This window comes from Haliotis rubra, unplaced genomic scaffold (assembly GCF_003918875.1).
Source record: "Haliotis rubra isolate DU_JTF1 unplaced genomic scaffold, ASM391887v1 Scf24, whole genome shotgun sequence".
Classification (NCBI taxonomy): domain Eukaryota; kingdom Metazoa; phylum Mollusca; class Gastropoda; order Lepetellida; family Haliotidae; genus Haliotis; species Haliotis rubra.
This window is the reverse complement of record NW_025766447.1, coordinates 1,364,703-1,387,411: the sequence shown is the minus strand read 5'-3', so window position 1 is coordinate 1,387,411 and position 22,709 is coordinate 1,364,703. Positions and strand designations below refer to the sequence as shown.

At 41.4% G+C, this 22,709-nt stretch overlaps 1 protein-coding gene across 1 annotated transcript; it reads left to right on the top strand.

Moving 5' to 3' along the window:
• Nucleotides 1-5,535: 5,535 nt before the first annotated feature.
• On the top strand, nt 5,536-21,601 carry LOC124278664 (trichohyalin-like). Its single transcript, XM_046714435.1, has 8 exons — nt 5,536-5,637; nt 6,302-6,467; nt 6,764-6,948; nt 7,012-7,177; nt 7,226-7,839; nt 9,143-9,565; nt 10,492-11,083; nt 21,210-21,601. Exons 1-8 carry the CDS (start codon nt 5,536-5,538, stop codon nt 21,599-21,601), a joined length of 2,640 nt encoding a protein of 879 aa, XP_046570391.1.
• The last annotated feature ends 1,108 nt before the right edge of the window (nt 21,602-22,709 follow it).

Genomic DNA, 22,709 nt, shown 5'->3' with positions numbered 1-22,709 from the left:
AGTAGTGTGTGTCCTACACGAATAGTGTGTGTCCTACACGATTATAGTTTGTGTTGTGTTGGTGTAGTACAAGGGTAGCGCATCTGTAGTGCGTGAGTAGTCGGAGGTTCTCGATCACACGGATCTACAAAAGCATCTAAACATAGAAACATCCACACCGCTGCTTTCATTGGATTGCAGTACATTCATGACATCACAACACAATGCTACGAACTTAAATTCAATCTTTATACAACAATGTAATACAATTACAAATACATTGTACAAATTCAATAACAAGTTGAACAAGTTGCAATAAATTACTTTGTCATATAGTAAAGTATGTGGTGTGTGTGTGTGTGTGTGTAGGGGTTATTGTGCGTGTGTAATGTTTGTGTAGTGCTTGTCTTCACTTACACTGGTGTGTTTACTTACTCACAATGTACAGTCTATGGTTTGAATACTGTTCCACTCTATCACTAGTCAGTACGTTGATTCACTCACAGTGATGCATTCATCGAATCCCGTTCATCAAAATGTTCAACACCAATTCTCACGAAATGTGCACCATCAAGTATGACAAACTGTTGAAAAGTCCACTTCAATATTTTATTTTTTAAATTAAGATGGTGTAAGTACACCATCCTAAGAGTTAACATGTGAATTTTCAGGACTCAAACTCTAAAAGTAAATTCTGTGTGGTCGGTTAAACTTGACCCCTCCTTTTTAACAATGTAATCTACGTTATGCACATAGATTACATACACATGCCAGTAGTTTCTGCAGAAAGCAAGTACATACATGATGTTATATTGTTCATTACTGCCGGGAGTCAGGTGATATGAATAGTCACGGTCAGTATGTGTTCTGTCATCAGAGATAGGACACAGCTTTCTTGAAAACAATAACTTGTGTTCTCAAGAACTTGTGTGCAAGGATAACATCACTTTCAATTCAATTAGCCCTAGCTTACATATATCTACCAAGCAAACTTTTATATAAGGCTAAATACCAACATTGCCACAGAAACATTGTTTAAGAATCAAATACAGAATAATGAAGATAACAATTTGTCGACCATTCTGAAAATGTCTTGTAGATTACAACTATTAGTAACGAAAATTTCAGGTTTCTGAAATACAACGAGACAACACGAGGAACGTCTAATCAAGTAACTAACGAATCATACTGAAAAGAACAGCTACATGGCTCTGTTAAATATCCTGAAATTGTCAAATTAACTGCTTGTGGAATGGTGTCGTAAATTACAACACATTTTTGAAACCCATGGTAATGTGTGCTTCATCATGCGCTGTTAGTTTGAAAGCGCGCCGATAACGACCAGTGGCTTGAGAGGGCTGAACTGTACAAAGAATATCCTCAAATATCCCAGATTTCATCCGAACGTCTTGGCCATTTGAAATGACAATCACTGTCATCCGGGTCCACCTCTTTGACCACTCCAAGATACCAATTGCCTTGGTACACAGCAGCAATGAAGTCACCACTGGTAGGTACGACTATGCGGGGTTGATGTGTAGCAGGAGCTTGCTTCTGCTCAGGATCAATGTGTTCCAGATCTGCTGGATGTTCTGATGAGGATTCTGTCGACGATTCTGCTGTACGTTCTACCGGTGGTTCTACTGAAGGTTCTACACAAGGCTCTGGTGTAACAACATCCGGTCGAGGAGTAGTGGGCTTCAAGATAGAGGAGGGCAACCAATCAGTGTGGTAATTACCATCCGGACACATGGAACAGTAGCAAGATGTGGTTCTTGCCATTATGTTTCCCTTTGATGTTCCAATGATTGCATGAATCTTCATGGTTCCTTTCAAGGGGACTGTGGTCTTAGACAGTTCCTGAAGTTCCTCCTTGACAGCAGCAATCTCGTCACTGTTGACGAACAGATAGGAGCAGCTTTTGTGGTTCTCCGTTCCCCATTTAAACAATTCCTCGGCATCTTGGATGACAGACTTCTTTTGTCGAACAGACAACTCTGCCAGTCTTGAAAACATTGATTTACGTTTCTCTATAGCTTCGGAATTAGAAGGAAATATCTAATTCTGCAATATTTGTAATCTTCGTTACCACTACTTTGAGACACTGTCTAGTGTAAATAAATGTCCTCTTTATACCGCATATATGAAAAACATAAAACCCTTTGCATAAAGGGCAAAACGAAATCACATCCAAGGAACCTTCATCAATACTCTTTCAACAGTGTGGATGTAAGTTTGTTTCAAAAGTCCACTCGTCTGTAATCACGTTACCATCAGTGTATTTGCTGCACTGTCTAATATTTCCAAAATATACGAGCAGGGAAGGAATTTATGTGTGAACAACATACTATGATGGTATACACATATACACTGACAAGTATACATACCTTTTCTTTGGTCGACAGTCAATCAGATAACACCTTCTGTCATTTGACGTTTTCAAAGTCGTCTTCTTGACGTCAAAGTGCAATGGGCGCTCTAAACCGCGATTTTCACAAAGGGATGTAACTCCCATTTGTTACAGGGAAACATCCCAGCCATGCTTACCACCATAAAACAAGGACTTGGATACAAGGTCTTAAATGTGGTAACGAAAATTACATCACGAAAATTACACCTTGACTTTCTTTACCTTGTCATATTAAAACCATGTGTTACTTGACTCTAATCAGGCCATGGGGTTAATGTATGTCTGTCGTCTATTCCATGCACAGGGTGGAGACATCGGCAGGTTGTGTAATATTGACAGCAGGGCAGTCCCGTAGATTACAGGCTTAAAACAAACCTTTCTTTGAGTACTGACTGAGTTTAGTTTTACGCCGCTTTTAGCAATATTCCAGCAATATCACGGCAGGGGACACCAGAAATGGGCTTAACACATTGTGCCCATGTGGGGAATCGAACCCGGGTCTTTGGCGTGACGAGCCAACGCTTTAACCACTAGGCTACCCCACCGCCCCTTTCTTTGAGTAACTTTCGACACAATGACAAAGAATAGCATCCGTAAGGGATGAAATTACTTCCTATAAATGAATTTGTTGAGCAATTTTCAGTTAGTTTGACCATTATTCAACAGTTTCTTTGTACATTGTACATGTTTAAATTGAAAAAAAGAAATGTATCGAAGATTACAGAAAATTGGGGACAACATGTCGACACAAATATTTTTATTTTTTTTCTGTTATGGGCTGTTGCAAAGAGGTATATGCCCTTCGATACTGCAAGCACCGAAGGTCTTCATGATACAGTTTCCCCTGACCTACAGTGTATATAATGATTAAGTAGAATGGTTTTATTAGACCACCCCCATTGTGCGACAAGAGCAAAATGGGCAAAACGAGGTGTTTATACTGGTATGTATTGTACTAAACACCATATGTACACATGCTATCAGTTTGAATAAGTGGTTCTCCGTGTAACTTCGAGATAAAAGTCATAGTAAACCCCAAGAAACCCCAAATATTCAACTTAAGTGCCTACGACAAGAAATTACACAATTGGTGCACATTTCGTGAGAATTGGTGTCAAACATTTTTGTGGTCACTGACACAATCTGACCCAGTGGAATGGTCCCTCGTGGTGTCTGTCACAGTTGTGTGTTCATTGACTCGCTCTCTTGACGCATGGTTATTCTTTGGATTGTACATACTGGAACATGTTCACTGTGATATGTTAACTCATCGCATGCAGTCATCTATCCCTTATACCCAAACGTCAACAACCAGGGGCGGCATGGTAGCATAGTGGTGAAATCGTTCGCTTTCAGGTTGGACTCCTGGGCTCGATTCCCAGTGGGTATAATATGTGAAGCCCATTTCAGGTGAACACCGCCGTAATATTGCTGGAATATTGCTAACAGTGGCGTAAAGCATAAATCAACTCAATGACTCCAATTTTCAGAACCAACTTCAATAAATAATATAATTTCAACAAAATACTTTTTGTGGGGCTTTTCTCTGTGTTTATGGCAGTTCCTCACTCACTCTGTGTGCGGGATGCTATAATCCAGACGCAGGGTTATGCTAAATGTCTGAGCCCAATCCCATTTCCCAACCCTAAACAGGCGCACGGCCATTCCTAAATGGAGAAGCGTTGTCCCTTGTTGGGGACATAGACGTCCGGGGTTCCCAGTGCTCAGGGTATAATATGTGAAGCCCATTTCAGGTGAACACCGCCGTAATATTGCTGGAATATTGCTAACAGTGGCGTAAAGCATAAATCAACTCAATGACTCCAATTTTCAGAACCAACTTCAATAAATAATATAATTTCAACAAAATACTTTTTGTGGGGCTTTTCTCTGTGTTTATGGCAGTTCCTCACTCACTCTGTGTGCGGGATGCTATAATCCAGACGCAGGGTTATGCTAAATGTCTGAGCCCAATCCCATTTCCCAACCCTAAACAGGCGCACGGCCATTACTGTCGTTGACTAAATGGAGAAGCGTTGTCCCTTGTTGGGGACATAGACGTCCGGGGGTTCCAAAGATCTGACAGAAGTGCTCAGTCACATGTCCATACTTTAACAGAGGTTTTGTAGGTTCCGGCTGTCAACAGTGGAAATATGATGGGGATGCATGGCGTTCAGAGCACCTTCAGGCTAATCTTGTAGATTTAATTCGGCGTGTACGATATCATATCACCGTGTAATCTGTACAGATATCGTATCATTCGTGTAACGGTTCACCGTGGTAAGTATCACTTGTGTAATCTGTACAGATACTCATATCACCGTGTAATCTGTACAGATATCGTATCATTCTCGTGTAATCTGTACAGAGATATCCTATCACTGTGTAATCTGTAACAGATCGACAAGGGTGTCACTGGTTTATAACCTTAGTTACATTTTACAATTAGTTGCCTTTTGGTAAACATTTTGTCGTTGTTTGTTTGGTTTGTTTCTTGCCTCAGGGTATACTAGGCATCTCCCGAAGAGTGTTGCCAAGCAGTTGAAGAGTGCGCTGAAACAATTGAAGTCGATGGAAAGGAGGGAGTGTTAGCCATCAATTGGATAGGAGAGCAATGTCAAGCATATAAAAGGGATGATGTATGGTGTTATCAAGCAGTCGAAGAAGGATAATTATTTTAGGATATTTATATAGCGGAGTGCTGTCAAACAGATGTCGAGGAAGCTGTCAAAACGTTAGTTAACACGGACAGGGGACTGCTGCCAAGCACTTGGATAAGCGATTGTCAATAAGATTTGTGTGGGTATGTTTTAAAGCAGCTGGAGAAGAACGAATGCCAAATACTCAGTTCGGTTGATGTTGTCAAGCATCTGTTGGTGATGATGAAGGTTGTGAAGCGTCTGTGAGAGATGAGTGTTGTCAAGTTGTTGGAATGAAGCTGTGAAGCAAATGGCGAAGAGGGCACTGTCAAACAGTCGGAGTGGAAGTCAAGTCATATAGAGAAGGGTGGTATAGAAAAGCTACGCAGGGGAGCTGTCAGACTGTTTGAGAAGAGGGTGTCGTCATCTTATTGGAGAAAGAGTATCGCTAATTGTTGAAAAGGTGGGTACTATCAAGCACTTGGTGAGGAGGGTGTTATGCAAGAGATGGAAGGACGGGTGTTGTCAAGCAGTCGGTGTGGAAGGGGAAGTCAAGATCTTACTCACAGGACTGTTGCCCAGCACCTGTCAAGCAGTGGGGAGACATATGTCAGGACGTTGAAGAGGATGTTGTTGTTAAGCCTATAAGCTGGGGGAAGGATGTGTTACCAAACACTCGTAAACGGAGGTTGTTATCAAGCGCTTGATGACGAAAATGTCAAGTAGTTTGACAAGCAGGTGTTAGTGAGAAGGATGTAAAGCATTTGGCGAGGAATGTGCTGTCAGGCAGTAGGAGAGATAGGCGTTTCCTGCAGCTGTTACAAGGGGTAAACTGTCAGGTGCAGGAGAGGAGGATGTTGACGGGAATGTTTGGATGAGTTCGAAGTCAGGCACTAAGCCAAGTCGGTGTTTTCAAATAGTAGGAGAGTGAAGAGCTTTGTCTAACAATTTCAGAGGTTGACGTTGTCAAGCTTTACCACAAGTCAAGGGTGAGGGTGTTCTCAAGCAGTTGCAGTGGAGGGTGTTGTCAAGCACCAGTCGAGAAATTACAGAAGTTGGAATGTGTTTTATTGCTTTTGAGAGGGAGGGTGTTGACACTCATCTGGAGAGGGTGTTTTGGTAAGAAGCTGGAGAGGAGAGAATTTACAAGCTACTGTCGAGGAGTGTGGTTTGCAGAAAAAGTGAAACGAATATCCGTGAACAGGAAACTGTCACACAGCTTAGTGAAGAGGAAACTGTCACACAGCTTAGTGAAGAGGAAACCGTCACACAGCTTAGTGAAGAGGAAACTGTCACACAGCTAAGTGAAGAGGAAACCGTCACACAGCTTAGTGAAGAGGAAACTGTCACACAGCTTAGTGAAGAAGAAACTGTCACACAGCATAGTGAAGAGGAAACTGTCCTACAGCTTAGTGAAGAGGAAACTGGCACAGAGCTTAGTTAGGAGGAAACTGTCCTACAGCTTAGTGAAGTGGAAACTGTTACACAGCTAAGTGAAGTGGAAACCGTCACACAGCTTACTGAAGTGGAAACCGTCACACAGCTTAGTGAAGAGGAAACTGTCATAAAAGCTAAGTGAAGAGGAAACCGTTACAAAGCTTAGTGAAGAGAAAACCGTTACACAGCTTAGTGAAGAGGAAACCGTAACAGAGCTAAGTGAAGAGGAAACCGTCACACAGCTAAGTGAAGAGGAAACCGTTACACAGCTTACTGAAGTGAAAACTGTCATACACAGCAGAGCTTAGTGAAGAGGAAACCGTTACACATCTTAGTGAAGAGGAAACCGTCACAGAGCTAAGTGAAGAGGAAACCGTCACACAGCTTAGTGAAGAGGAAACTGGCACAGAGCTAAGTGAAGAGGAAACCGTCACACAGCTTAGTGAAGAGGAAACTGGCACAGAGCTTAGTGAAGAGGAAACCGTCACACAGCTTAGTGAAGAGGAAACCGTCACACAGCTTAGTGAAGAGGAAACTGTCCTACAGCTTAGTGAAGAGGAAACTGGCACAGAGCTTAGTGAAGAGGAAACTGTCCTACAGCTTAGTGAAGAGGAAACTGTCACACAGCTAAGTGAAGAGGAAACCGTCACACAGCTTAGTGAAGAGGAAACTGGCACAGAGCTTAGTGAAGAGGAAACTGCCCTACAGCTTAGTGAAGTGTAAACTGTCACACAGCTAAGTGAAGAGGAAACCGGCACAGAGCTTAGAGAAGAGGAAACTGCCCTACAGCTTAGTGAAGTGGAAACTGTTACACAGCTAAGTGAAGTGGAAACTGTTACACAGCTAAGTGAAGAGGAAACCGTCACACAGCTTAGTGAAGAGGAAACTGTCATACAGCTTAGTGAAGAGGATACCGTTACAAAGCTTATTGAAGAGGAAACCGTTACACAGCTTACTGAAGTGAAAACTGTCACACAGCTTAGTGAAGAGGATACCGTTACACATCTTAGTGAAGAGGAAACCGTCACAGAGCTAAGTAAAGAGGAAACCGTCACACAGCTTAGTGAAGAGGAAACTGGCACAGAGCTAAGTGAAGAGGAAACCGTCACACAGCTTAGTGAAGAGGAAACTGGCACAGAGCTTAGTGAAGAGGAAACTGTCCTACAGCTTAGTGAAGAGGAAACCGTCACACAGCTAAGTGAAGAGGAAACCGGCACAGAGCTTAGTGAAGAGGAAACTGTCATACAGCTTAGTGAAGAGGATACCGTTACAAAGCTTATTGAAGAGGAAACCGTTACACAGCTTACTGAAGTGGAAACTGTCACAGAGCTTAGAGAAGAGGAAACTGTCCTACAGCTTAGTGAAGTGGAAACCGTTACACAGCTAAGTGAAAAGGAAACTGTCCTACAGCTTAGTGAAGAGGAAACTGGCACACAGCTTAGTGAAGAGGAAACCGTTACACAGCTTAGTAAAGAGGAATCTGTCACACAGCTTAGTGAAGAGGAAACTGTCGTACAGCTTAGTGAAGAGAAAACAGTCACGCAGCTAAGTGAAGTGGAAACCGTTACACAGCTTAGTGAAGAGGAAACTGTCCTACAGCTTAGTTAAGTGGAAACTGTCACACAGCTAAGTGAAAAGGAAATTGTCATACAGCTTAGTGAAGAGGAAACCGATACACAGCTTAGTTAAGAACTGTACACAGCTGAAAAGGAAACTGTCCACAGCAGCTTAGTGGAGAAACCGTACACAGCTTAGTCACCGTTACACAGCTTAGTGAAAAAGGAAACTGGCACAGAGCTCCTAGTGAAGTGGAAACCGTCACACAGCTTAAGTGAAGAGGAAACCGTTACACAGCTTAGTGAAGAGGAAACTGGCACAGAGCTAAGTGAAGAGGGAAACCGTCACACAGCTTAGTGAAGAGGAAACTGGCACAGAGCTAAAAGTGAAGAGGAAACCGTCACACAGCTTAGTGAAGAGGAAACTGGCACAGAGCTTAGTGAAGAGGAAACTGTCACACAGCTAAGTGGAAGTGGAAACCGTCACACAGCTAAGTGAAGAGGAAACCGGCACAGAGCTTAGTGAAGAGGAAACTGTCATACAGCTTAGTGAAGAGGATACCGTTACAAAGCTTATTGAAGAGGAAACCGTTACACAGCTTACACAGCTTACTGAAGTGGAAACTGTCACAGAGCTTAGAGAAGAGGAAACTGTCCTACAGCTTAGTGAAGTGGAAACCGTTACACAGCTAAGTGAAAAGGAAACTGTCCTACAGCTTAGTGAAGAGGAAACTGGCACACAGCTTAGTGAAGAGGAAACCGTTACACAGCTTAGTAAAGAGGAATCTGTCACACAGCTTAGTGAAGAGGAAACTGTCGTACAGCTTAGTGAAGAGAAAACAGTCACGCAGCTAAGTGAAGTGGAAACCGTTACACAGCTTAGTGAAGAGGAAACTGTCCTACAGCTTAGTTAAGTGGAAACTGTCACACAGCTAAGTGAAAAGGAAATTGTCATACAGCTTAGTGAAGAGGAAACCGATACACAGCTTAGTGAAAAGGAAACTGTCCTACAGCTTAGTTAAGTGTACACTGTCACACAGCTAAGTGAAAAGGAAACTGGCACAGAGCTCAGTGAAGTGGAAACCGTCACACAGCTTAGTGAAGAGGAAACCGTTACACAGCTTAGTGAAGAGGAAACTGGCACAGAGCTTAGTGAAGAGGAAACTGTCCTACAGCTTAGTGAAGTGGAAACCGTCACACAGCTAAGTGAAGAGGAAACCGGCACAGAGCTTAGTGAAGAGGAAACTGCCCTACAGCTTAGTGAAGTGGAAACTGTCACACAGCTAAGTGAAGTGGAAACTGTTACACAGCTAAGTGAAGAGGAAACCGTCACACAGCTTAGTGAAGAGGAAACTGTCATACAGCTTAGTGAAGAGGATACCGTTACAAAGCTTATTGAAGAGGAAACCGTTACACAGCTTACTGAAGTGGAAACTGTCACACAGCTTAGTGATGAGGATACCGTTACACATTTTAGTGAAGAGGAAACCGTCACACAGCTTAGAGAAGAGGAAACTGTCCTACAGCTTAGTGAAGTGGAAACCGTTACACAGCTTAGTGAAGAGGAAACTGTCCTACAGCTTAGTGAAGAGGAAACTGTCACACAGCTAAGTGAAAAGGAAACTGTCCTACAGCTTAGTGAAGAGGAAACCGTTACACAGCTTAGTGAAGAGGAAACCTTTACACAGCTTAGTGAAGAGGAATCTGTCACACAGCTTAGTAAAGAGAAACTGTCCTACAGCTTAGTGAAGTGGAAACTGTCACACAGCTAAGTGAAGAGGAAACCGTCACACATCTTAGTGAAGTGGAAACCATCACACAGCTAAGTGAAGTGGAAACCGTCACACAGCTTAGTGAAGAGGAAACTGTCCCACAGCTTAGTTAAGTGTAAACTGTCACACAGCTAAGTGAATAGGAAATTGTCATACAGCTTAGTGAAGAGGAAACCGATACACAGCTTAGTGACGTGGAAACTGTCCTACAGCTTAGTTAAGTGGAAACTGTCACACAGCTAAGTGAAAAGGAAACTGTCACACAGCTCAGTGAAGTGGAAACCGTCACACAGCTTAGTGAAGAGGAAACCGTTACACAGCTCAGTGAAGTGGAAACCGTTACACAGCTTAGTGAAGAGGAAACTGTCACACAGCTTAGTGAAGAGGAAACTGTCACACAGCTTAGTGAAGAGGAAACTGTCACACAGCTTAGTGAAGAGGAAACCGTTACACATCTTACTGAAGAGGAAACTGTCACACAGCTTAGTGAAGAGGAAACTGTCACAAAGCTAAGTGAAGTGGAAACCGTTACACATCTTAGTGAAGAGGAAACCGTCACACAGCTAAGTGAAGAGGAAACTGTCCTACAGCTTAGTTAAATGGAAACTGTCACACAGCTAAGTGAAAAGGAAACTGTCACACAGCTCAGTGAAGTGGAAACCGTTACACAGCTTAGTGAAGAGGAAACCGTCACACAGCTTAGTGAAGAGGAAACCGTTACACATCTTAGTGAAGAGGAAACCGTCACACAGCTAAGTGAAGAGGAAACTGTCCTACAGCTTAGTGAAGAGGAAACTGTTACACATCTTAGTGAAGAGGAAACTGTCACACAGCTAAGTGAAGAGAAAACTGTCCTACAGCTTAGTGAAGAGGAAACCGTTACACATCTTAGTGAAGAGGAAACCGTCCTACAGCTAAGTGAAGAGGAAACTGTCCTACAGCTTAGTGAAGAGGAAACCGTTACACATCTTAGTGAAGAGGAAACCGTTACACATCTTAGTGAAGAGGAAACCGTTACACATCTTAGTGAAGAGGAAACCGTCACACAGCTAAGTGAAGAGGAAACTGTCCTACAGCATCTTGAAGAGAAAACTGTCACACATCTTAGTGATGAGAAAGCAAAGCAAATAGAGAGAAGCATATTGAAAATCACGTGTAGGAGGGCTGATATCAAGCAGCTGGAGATGGGTTCTGGTCATGAATATGCATCTCAAACAAGTGGAGAAGGTGTCGTGAACCATGTGTGGAGAGGGTGTCAAACATCTGGAGAGAAGGTGCTGAGGGTGAATAGTAAAACTATGGCGATTTAACTTGGAAAATGGTAGTTCACAATATGATCTCAGTAATACAGTCAAAGTATATGTGGGGTCCCCATGTAGTTTTATCATGGCATCTGTTACTTTGGATTTACTGCCACAGGAAAGTCTAGTTTGTCAACTGGGAGAGACATCGGACATGACCATGCATCATTACTATAGACCTTCGGTATGACTCTAAACTCGGAAGATATATATGTTCCCCTCTTGTACTGGATTCCAAAATTCCATAAAAGTCAGTACAAAGGGAGATATATTGCTAGGTCCAGTAGATGTACTAACAAACCCCTGTCTTAATATTTAACCATAATCCTTAATGCAGTCAAGGAAGGGCGAAAATAACTTGATACATGTGGAATTGAGAACATGGTTTTTCAATAAGTACAAGAAATGTCATTAAAACTCATGTTTGTTTGAGTCCCAAATGAACTTTTCAACTGTACACCACTGCCCCTCATGGCAAAGAAGACTTTCTTACTGACCGCTGTCACCACAGATACAGTTACAAATCTGTCTCCGGGGGCTCAGGACAATATGTCTGGAGTTGATAAGATCAAGGTAAAATATAGGGGTAAGACCTTTAGACAAGAAGAGGGTATGCCGTCGGGCTCTTATTGTACTCGCCTTCTTGTGGATCTGTATATAAATTAAAATATGTGCTCTGATTGGCAAGGTCACGACAAGGGAATTTAGCTTAAAGGTTCAACTTATGTTTCAGGTATTCGAAGATGTAATATCGTTCAATAACCGTCAAATATTATTCAGTTCCCTTCCACCGATTTACAATACCTGAACTGGAAAATATAGGAGACCGGTGTGGTCGCCTCTTCTGTATCATATTTCAACTCATAAATCGTCATAAGATTTGTGTTCAGATGCTGCTTGATCAAGGCTGCAACAACCAAGACCTCAGTGAAACTTTCAAAAGGTTTCAAGGAAGAAACGTGGAAGAAAGCTGCCTAAGTTGACGCATCAGTGACAAGAATGATAGGACATCTGTGACAAGAATGATAGGTCATCTGTGACAAGAATGATAGGACATCTGTGACAAGAATGATAGGTCATCTGTGACAAGAATGATAGGTCATCTGTGACAAGAATGATAGGTCATCTGTGACAAGAATGATGTCGATGCAATTCCCTATTTTGACTTATATCAACACGTGTTTTGCATGTGCACAACTGACCAGCATTTGCATATATTTTTGTCGGATGCCACCGTTGGGCCACGGCACGCTCACCTTTCAGGTATCATAACTACTCGATAGTGATTCATAAACATGTGTTCATGATATAGTCGAAATCGTGGAATCGACTTTGCAGATAATTCTTATGGATGTGAAAAGGGTTCTGTCGCTTTTATCTCAGTGTGTACTTAACATCACAGTATAGTCTATGTGTTTAACCTGTGTTCGCTACAGTAAATCTATAAAACAAAATCTGCCTCAATAAAAATAGGGAGTGAGTATACCTTTACGCCGCACTCAGCAATATTCCAGCTATATGGCGGAGGTATGTAAATAATTGAGTCTGGACCAGACAATCCAGTGATCAACAGCATGAGCATCTATCTACGCAAATGGGATACGATGACATGTGTCAACCAAGTCAGCGAGCCTGACCACCCGATCCCTTTAGTCGCCTCTTACGACAAGCATGGGGTACTGAAGATCAATTCTAACCAGAATCTTCACGGGTCCAACAAAAACATCCCTGTAAACGACACCAAGAAAATGGTGTTAATGATCAGATGAATCTACGTTTTCCTCAAAGCATCCCTATTCCGGTCACCTCTGGAACAGAGGATTAATTAGAAGGAATCGATGGGAGATGCTTCAAACATTCATACAGTGAGTATAGAATCTGCCGCAATTACCTGCAGTGAAGTCCCTCCATCTCACAACTAGTCATTGGTTTATGGCAGGTCCTTCAAATCATTGGATCGGCTTCTGGATTATCATCATATTCAAATTCTGTTGTTAATTGAACTTCTCTAAAAGACATCTGTTGGTGTGCCTGACATCAGTTGTATCAGGTCAGACTAAACGTTTAATCTACTACCTGGCCAGCGTCTTATGAAGAAAACCCGTTAATGACGCTTACTTCTGAAGGCCTTATAGAAAGAACATGATTGAAGATATTCTTCGGGCTTTGATTTCGAAGTAAAACAGATGATCTAATTTACCCCATCGTCATTTGAGTGGGAGATGAAGCAGCAGGGGCGGTGGGGATGTTGATTGTCATTACCCTAGCTTGGTCCTCGCTGCCTCAACACGACCTCCTTCTTTAGCCTTATCATTCATTCGCACCAATAAGAGAACAGTTTGGGAATGAGGTTGGTTTAGAAATCATCAGCGTAGTACTATGTATGTTGACCAACAACTACTGCAACATCACAACTTACAAATACCACACATACGAACATATACATACAAACGAAATGTGTGTTTTAAGTGCCTGTCTGCGTGTGACTTGTGATGAACCTGATGTAAACGTATATGTGTGATAGGTGATGAACCTGATAAAGGTTGTGTGTGAGTGCGCGTGTGTATGTGTGCGAGAGAGAGAGAGAGAGAGAGAGAGAGAGAGAGAGAGAGAGAGAGAGAGAGAGAGAGAGAGAGAGAGAGAGAGAGAGAGAGAGAGAGAGAGAGAGAGAGAGAGAGAGAGAGAGATATTGATGAACATTTGTGAAACTGTCATTTGTGAAAGGTCAGTGAGGTGATAAACAAGGTAGGTAGTTTGAAAACACTGTTATTTTTTTATGTCCGTCATATTACTTCTACTCTGCTGCAAGTAAAGTATAGTGTGGGACTTGTAATTATCAATATGCTATAAGAATAAATCTGAATTAATCCCATGCTAAAGTTACAAATATCTATACTTAAACCATCTACAAACGGCTCGGCATGGGAGACGTTCTCTTACTTAAAGAGGCGCCAGGCCTTTGGGGCGACCGTTATCCGTTGTTAGGAAGACCAGACCCTTCCAGAGAATAGTCTGTACTTCATTATTGTAGGTTTAACGTATCCACAGCAAATTACTAAAATTGAAACTGGAGAAATACTGTGCCAATGTAAATGTATGTCTATTTAGGTTGAAAATCTGCAACCAAATCACCATAAATCATCTACGTATCTTCCCGTGCTGTGTGGAGATATACGGGAGGTTGATGTACATTAAACCGAGTAAATATATAAGCAACGTTCATTTAAAAATGATTAATGTTTACGTGAAACTGTGGCATGGTACCTCTGTTGGCTAAAATTGAAAAACGTTAAACGCAATGTAAAACAGCAATTTAATTACTTTACATGCACACATACATTCATCAAGGCTTAGCCATATTAGTTTCGTTTCAAACACATAGGGCAAAATAAAAAACAACATTTGAAATAAACCCCTTCTTCTACTATAAGTAAGCTTTAAATAAAGAAGAGGAAGATGGTTTCACACAAACACGAGAAACTAAATAACTTCAGGCTCTCTCGTCGAATTTCAAGGTATTGCAAATAGAAAAGTTATATTCGTTAAGTTGAGAAACTTTGACTTCACCATTTTGCCCATTTAGTTTGTGAATAACCTTATGGGAACAGGAGTATTAAAATCTGAGTTAAAACATTTGCTCCATTATGCAACTGAGCCGTGGATTACAGTAACTGTTACTCTTGAATGAAGGAGGACTCATTGCCTGTGAGGAAAGTCGAAATTTCTAACATTAAAAGAAGCAGCTCAAGTCGATGTTGATTTAATTGCATGAGGATATGTGCACCAATATAAGTGGGCGGAACCTAATTCAAGTGTAAATATATGTGTCGATTAATGATCAGCTGTCTTATGTTACTGTACGTTGTTGACAGAGATAATAGGTTGCCCTCATTAGTGGTAACGAGAACTATGTGTAATCTAGCTAGCTTAACAGACGTCCAGGTTCACAGAACTAACTATATCGACTTTGTGTTCAAATAATCTAAGACTTATGAGGACAATCTTATGTATCTATTTATTGATGTTTTAAGGTTTGTTTCGTTGCTATGGATGTCTCCTTAATAATATTTAGAAGAATAAATGAATAACAATGTTGCATGCAGAAACGCAGAGAGGTAGATGAAAGAGGATCAGTCAATGTACCTGAGGGAGGACTTATTGACCATCTCATGGAAGGTCTGGCTTATACCTACTTGAGAATGCAGACGGAATGTCCATATAGAGGACAAGTGAGCTGAACGCATGCAACAAAATCAAAGGTTTGGGTTGTGGGGTGTGGGTGTAGTTTGCGGGGTGTGGTGGTGGGGGTTAGGGTGTAGGGGGGTGCAGGTGTGGTTGTCGGTAGTGGTTGATGAGGCACTTCATGACAGAATCTTATTTTTGTGATTTGTGGTTGTATTGTCGAAATCTCCACGGAGAATAAACGGTAAATAAACCTTGATTCTTGATAAACTACGATTCTTAGTTGTTTTGGTAGTATTCTAAATGTTAGACTAACGAAATTCGTGGAATCTGAAAATACCATAATACCCGCTCAAGACGGTTTTCGGAAAGATTTTTCAACTATGGATAATATTTTCGTAATGTCATTATTATTCGGCGTTCTCAAAAATGGAAAACAAAAACTATATTGTGTGTTTATTGATTTTTCTCAGGCATTTGATTCTGTTTGCAGAGCTGGTTTATGGCATAAAATGCTTATTAAGGGAGTTTCAGGCAGGTTTCTTACACTTATTAAAAATATGTACAAGGATATTAAATCAACGATACTTCTAAACAACACGATCTCGCCTTTTTCCCCAAGTAACTCTGGTGTAAAACAAGGAGATAACCTCTCCCCTCTGTTGTTCGCCTTCTTCATAAATGATCTTGAATCATTCTTAGTAAATAGTGGGTGTCAGGGTGTAAAACTACAGTACTTTTCAGATTTCTATGTAACTCTTTGGCTTCTACTTGTGGTATTATTGTACGCCGATGATACAATCCTGTTCAGTGATGATCCTCATGATCTTAAAAAATCTCTCGATGCGTTTTATTGTTACTGTAATGAATGGAAGTTATTTGTCAATTTATCCAAAACTAAAGTTGTTGTTTTTGGTAGTGGTCCTGTGAAGTCATCTAAATTGAAACTTTACTATGATGTTGAGCCTCTTGAGGTGGTAGACTCTTATTGTTACCTTGGTATTTCCCTTCATCGCAATAGAAGATATATTCATGCAATTAAAACACTTTTAAATGCGGGTACAAAGGCAATGTTTTGTTTTCTAAACAAATTACGTAATATAAACTTACCACTTGACTGCATTCTTACAGCTTTTGATGTAATGATAGAACCAATTATATTATATGGATGTGAAGTTTGGGGGTTCGAAAACATCAACTTAATTGAAAGAATACACATAAAATTTATGAAACTTGCTGCAGGTCTTCGAAATTCAACCCCAGATTATATGATATACGGAGAATTTGGTCGATACCCGATGTATATTAAATTAAACAAAAGACGTATATGTTTTTGGCACAAAATGGTAACAAACACGCGCCAAGACAAACTATCATATAATATATATTCTATCATGCTGCAAGTTAGTTCTGAAATCAATGTGTTTCCCTGGATTGAATTTCCAAGAAAGAACTAAATGACTGTGGTTTAACTGAAATATTTTACAATCCATTTCTATGTACAGCTAAGTTTCTCTCTTTTAAGATCGAACAGATCCTCAAAGACCAATTTTTACAAAAATGACATAGCTCTATGATACAGAGCTCCAAATCTTCTTTTTATCGTATCCTAAAAACCAATATAGAATTTGAGAGATATCTCTCTCTGCCAAAACATATCTATCTCCGATTTTAAGATTCATATAACTAATCACCACCACCCTATAGAAGTTGGCCTTTGGGCAAATGTTCCTAGAGAATATCGTCTTTGTATTTTATGTAACTCTCATGCTGTGGGAGATGAACTCCATTATCTGTTCAAATGAGAAGCTTTATTACTGTATAGACAAACATATTTACCTTCTTACCTGAATCCAATAACCTTGTGGAAAGTCGTCAAACTGTTCTCGTCTAAACAAACGCGCAATCTTAAAAATCTTGCTACCTACATTAATGTTATATTTAAGTCTACAAAGATACATTAACCTTTTGTTCTTTTTCGCTTTTATCTGCCATCTTGTCATGAATTTATTTATATGACTATAGTAATATTGTATTCTCATGTACCACCGTTGGTGGTGTTTTGAGTAATAAATTGAATTGAATTGATTAATCCTAAAACATGACGTTAGTCCAACGGTGATTGGTCCAGCGCAACCGGGCTTGTGAAGATCCGAGTTAGAACTGGTCTTCACTAACCCATACTTGTCGTTAGAGGCGACTAACGGGATCGGGTGGTCAGGCTCGCTGACATGGTTGGCGCGTGGTTTTTCGGCCCGTCAATCGTGGGATAAACACGTGGATGCCGGGCTTACAGGTTCCATCTGTGTAGCCGATTACGAATTGTCTGTCCACTTACCTGTAGCTCTGTGAAACGTATCTCCAATTTGAGAGGCACTTTGACCGCAATTTTGTAGCATAATCGTACTGATGAAGCGGTTCTGTGCGCCAATTGGTCAGCCAGATTGAGGTCTGTCATCGTCTGTCACTATCGAGAATTTAATCTGCTAAGTACTGACTGTGAAACATTACGAGCTCGTCGCACAATGTCCTGTTTTGTTCCAGCTTCCAACACGGCAGTTTCACGTGGCCGTTCCTGATGTGACAGACAGCGCATCATGTCAAACTTTTAAAACGATTTTCAGTCTTGTGTTTATCACTGAAATGTACAACAACGCACTGACACGATCCACTGTAAATTTCGAATTTTACCCAGACCTTGTTCACGTGTACGTGATGAAAAACGCTTACAGGAAATTGGCGTGTTTGCACAAAATCCATATCACGTTGTGAATGGAATATTCATTTTCTAACTCAATATTCAGCTTGGTTCCCCAAAGATATCCCCCCAAAATGGAACATCCCCTACTTTTTAAAATAAGTATGTATATGTATACGCTAAACATTGCCCGCCTCAACAAAGACGACTGCAGAGAGTGGGTGAGCCTTGGTCAGCTGTAACAGTGTATGTCCAGATAACATGAGCCTTCATATCGTGTATGTCCAGATAACATGAGCCTTCATATCATGTATGTCCAGATAACATGAGCCTTCTTGTCGTGTATGTCCAGATAACATGAGCCTTCTTGTCGTGTATGTCCAGATAACATGAGCCTTCATATCGTGTATGTCCAGATAACATGAGCCTTCTTGTCGTGTATGTCCAGATAACATGAGCCTTCATATCATGTATGTCCAGATAACATGAGCCTTCATATCGTGTATGTCCAGATAACATGAGCCTTGGTCAGCTGTAACAGTGTATGTCCAGATAACATGAGCCTTCATATCGTGTATGTCCAGATAACATGAGCCTTCATATCGTGTATGTCCAGATAACATGAGCCTTCATATCGTGTATGTCCAGAGAACATGAGCCTTGGTCAGCTGTAACAGTGTATGTCCAGATAACGTGAGCCTTCATATCGTGTATGTCCAGATAACATGAGCCTTCATATCATGTATGTCCAGATAACATGAGCCTTCTTGTCGTGTATGTCCAGATAACATGAGCCTTCTTGTCGTCTATGTCCAGATAACATGAGCCTTCATATCGTGTATGTCCAGATAACATGAGCCTTCATATCGTGTGGCTTTAGATTTATTACTACATACAAAAGGACCATTATTAATAGTAACTATGATGACATTTGCTTGGTATATACAGGGTTCTGTCGTTCAAACTCCCCATAACGGTTGCCATTATTCAATGACTCTGCTTAATCACTGGTAATCTGATATATTATTGTGACCGACGGAGTATCAATGACTCAATGACTTCAATGACTCATTGACCATGTTGCGAGATATCAGGAACGGTTGTTGTTGTCGCAGTATATCAGGAATCCTTGTCCTCATGTCAGTATATCAGGAAATCATTATCCTTGTCGCAGTACACCAGGAATCATTATACTCCTAGTTTTAGTATATCAGGAATCATTACACTCCTAATTTTAGTATATCAGGAAATCATTAGCCTTCTCGTAGTATATCAGGAATCATTATACTCCTAGTTTCAGTATATCAGGAAAATATTATTATTCTCGTAGTATATCAGGAATCATTATACTCCTAGTTTCAGTATATCAGGAAATCATTCTTCTTCTCGTAGTATATCAGGAAGTCATTCTTCTTCTCGTAGTATATCAGGAAATCATTCTTCTTCTCGTAGTATATCGGGAAATCATTATTCTTCTCGTAGTTTATCAGGAATCATTATACTCCTAGTTTCAGTATATCAGGAATCATTATACTCCTAGTTTCAGATATCAGGAATCATTATACTACTAGTTTCAGTATATCAGGAATCATTATACTCCTAGTTTCAGTATATCAGGATCATTATACTCCTACTTTTAGTATATCAGGAAATCATTCTTCTTCTCGTAGTATATCAGGAAATCATTCTTCTTCTCGTAGTATATCAGGAAATAATTCTTCTTCTCGTAGTTTATCAGGAATCATTATACTCCTAGTTTCAGTATATCAGGAATCATTATACTCCTAGTTTCAGTATATCAGGAATCATTATACTCCTAGTTTTAGTATATCAGGAATCATTATACTCCTAGTTTCAGTATATCAGAAATCATTATACTCCTAGTTTCAGTATATCAGGAATCATTATACTCCTAGTTTCAGTATATCAGGAATCATTATACTCCTAGTTTCAGTATATCAGGAATCATTATACTCCTAGTTTCAGTATATCAGGAATCATTATACTCCTAGTTTTAGTATATCAGGAATCATTATACTCCTAGTTTCAGTATATCAGAAATCATTATACTCCTAGTTTCAGTATATCAGGAATCATTATACTCCTAGTTTCAGTATATCAGGAATCATTATACTCCTAGTTTCAGTATATCAGGAAATCATTCTTCTCCTAGTTTCAGTCATATACTCCTAGTTTCAGTATATCAGGAATCATTATACTCCTAGTTTCAGTATATCAGGAATCATTATACTCCTAGTTTCAGTATATCAGGAAATCATTCTTCTTCTCGTAGTATATCAGAAATCATTCTTCTTCTCGTAGTATATCAGGTTTATCAGGAATCATTATTCTTCTCGTAGTTTATCAGGAATCATTATACTCCTAGTTTCAGTATATCAGGAATCATTATACTCCTAGTTTCAGTATATCAGGTTTCAGTATATCAGGAATCATTATACTCCTAGTTTCAGTATATCAGGAATCATTATACTCCTAGTTTCAGTATATCAGGAATCATTATACTCCTAGTTTCAGTACTTTTCCCTAGTATATCAGGAAATCATTATCCTTGTTGCAGTATATCAGGAATCATTATACACCTAGGTTCAGCATATCAAGAATCATTGTTATAGTCGCAGTATATCATGATTGGTGACTATTTCTTCAGCGGGTTGGAACAGCCCCCTAGCAACCTAATACCATGTTTACACCGGGTCTACGACCGAAAAAAGGCCCTCGCATAAAGTCGTAGTGGGGTAGCGGTGGGGTCTTACTGAGGTCTCTATCATCGCCGAAAGCATCGCCAACGATCGCCATCACTCTCCACCGGTCGCGTTAGGTTTGGCGAGTGTAGAGAATGGTTCTCCACACTCGCATAACGTCTGCTACCGGTCCAACTCACATGGAGGTCGCGAAATCGGTCGCAGTATGATCGCACAAGTCTCAATAAATTCGCAGGTAGCTCGCAGGTCAGTCGCACTTACTCGTAACGCTGTGGCGAGTTCATTACGAGCGCACTGCGATCCCTCAGCGACCGGCGAGAGCGTTCCCGCGATTTCATTGCGACCGATTTTGAGTCTACCGTGAGCGGCGGCCGCCTATGAAACCAAGCTGACAGGCATACTTGAGTCAGTCTCGGACACCAAGTGCTGCTGAGGAGGACTGCTGCCAGAATAGTTAGAAAGAAGAGGACTTCAAAGAAGGCCCCGGCCTACCCCGTCTACGTCTACTCAAGATCTTCAGAGGCCTGCTACCCCTGAACCAGAAGAGAGCGTCCGGCCTGCCACCCCTGTCGAAGATGAGACCCTGCAAGCCCCTGCAAGCCCTCGGAGCCTGGCCCCTCCGCCAATACAAGAAGAAGACCTGCTGGTTGATCCAACTCCGGATGATAACCTACAATCGCCAGCTTCGAAGCAGAGAGAATTCCACAAGAGGACCGTCACCCTTACTCCAGAGCAGGAGGAAGAAGTTATGCACATCCCCAAAGACAACCCGGCCATGAATGACACGAGGAAGGGCGGCTTCAGGCAGACGAAAATCAAGCAGGTTCCTTGGTTGACCATCTGCGTCAACGTCAGCTTGTTCAGAAGGTTCAGGAGGGGGAGACCAAGTGTACCAGTCTCCTAGCGGTCTTTCATATCCGATGCATTAAATATTTGGGCTTCTGATTGGTGTCCAAAGCGCTTCGTATCCACCCGCGGGAACTTGTAGGAGAACGATGGAGTAGCAGCTTTTGTAGACACACCAGTAGTCGCTTCCACTCAGTGCAGGTGCCCCTATGGCATGAGGCACTTTTCATTTCAGTTCCAATTGTCTGGCTATTTCCTTCCACTCTTCTGGTCTTGAATACCTCGTCTCTGTAGGCATCCACGATAGCCCGACAAACGTGGGGTACCATGCGGTGTATTGATGACTTGCCCATCCTGTAACTGTAAGCCATGCATGGATACTGGTCACCAGTGGCTAGGTGTCTTAAGGGTCTGCAATTGTTGCCTTTTCCGATAACATTGGGCCCTATTCTCTCCATTTCATGAAAGAGCTCCATAAGCATTCCCATGTAGTTCTTGAACTGATTTGGATTTTCCTGTTTCAACCCTGGACAAGCTGGTAGTCCTTACAGTGTTCTCTCCAGGGGTCAGCCAGTTTCTGACTCGCATCTGGCAGCGTCGCCTTCTTCTTCCTATTTCACGTTGTCTAATCATTGCCAGGGTGTAGTTAATAACGTCATTCAGTTGTGCTTCGGCTTCTGTCTGCAGGACAAGGACCAAAACGATATCTCCAGAGTCAATATCCATCTCTTTCTGAGTGTTTCCAGTGCTTTCCAGGCGACGAATGACGAGATTGCAGGCGGTCCCGGTACTTGTTAAACGATTTTGAAAGCGGAAGCTCTCGATTGGCGTCGCATAGGTCTCAGTGCGGTTTGCCAAAAGGTCCTCATCATCTTACTGGAGTCGCAATAACTCGCATTGACTCACAGCGATCGCAAATAGTCGCAAAGACGATCTTACTACTCGTACTCCAGTCCAAAATCGGTCGCAGATGTTGTCGTTGTGGTCTCGACCTGGTCGGCGCCGTTCGTCAGAAGCTCACCTTGAACCTTGCCACAAAGTCACACTCAGAGGCTACGACCGCATTGCGACCTAGTTGCGATACCAAAGTTTTTGGTCGTAGTCAAATCGCACACCCTGTCGGTATAAACTCAAAAGAGCGATCAATCGCCAAAACGTACGCGACC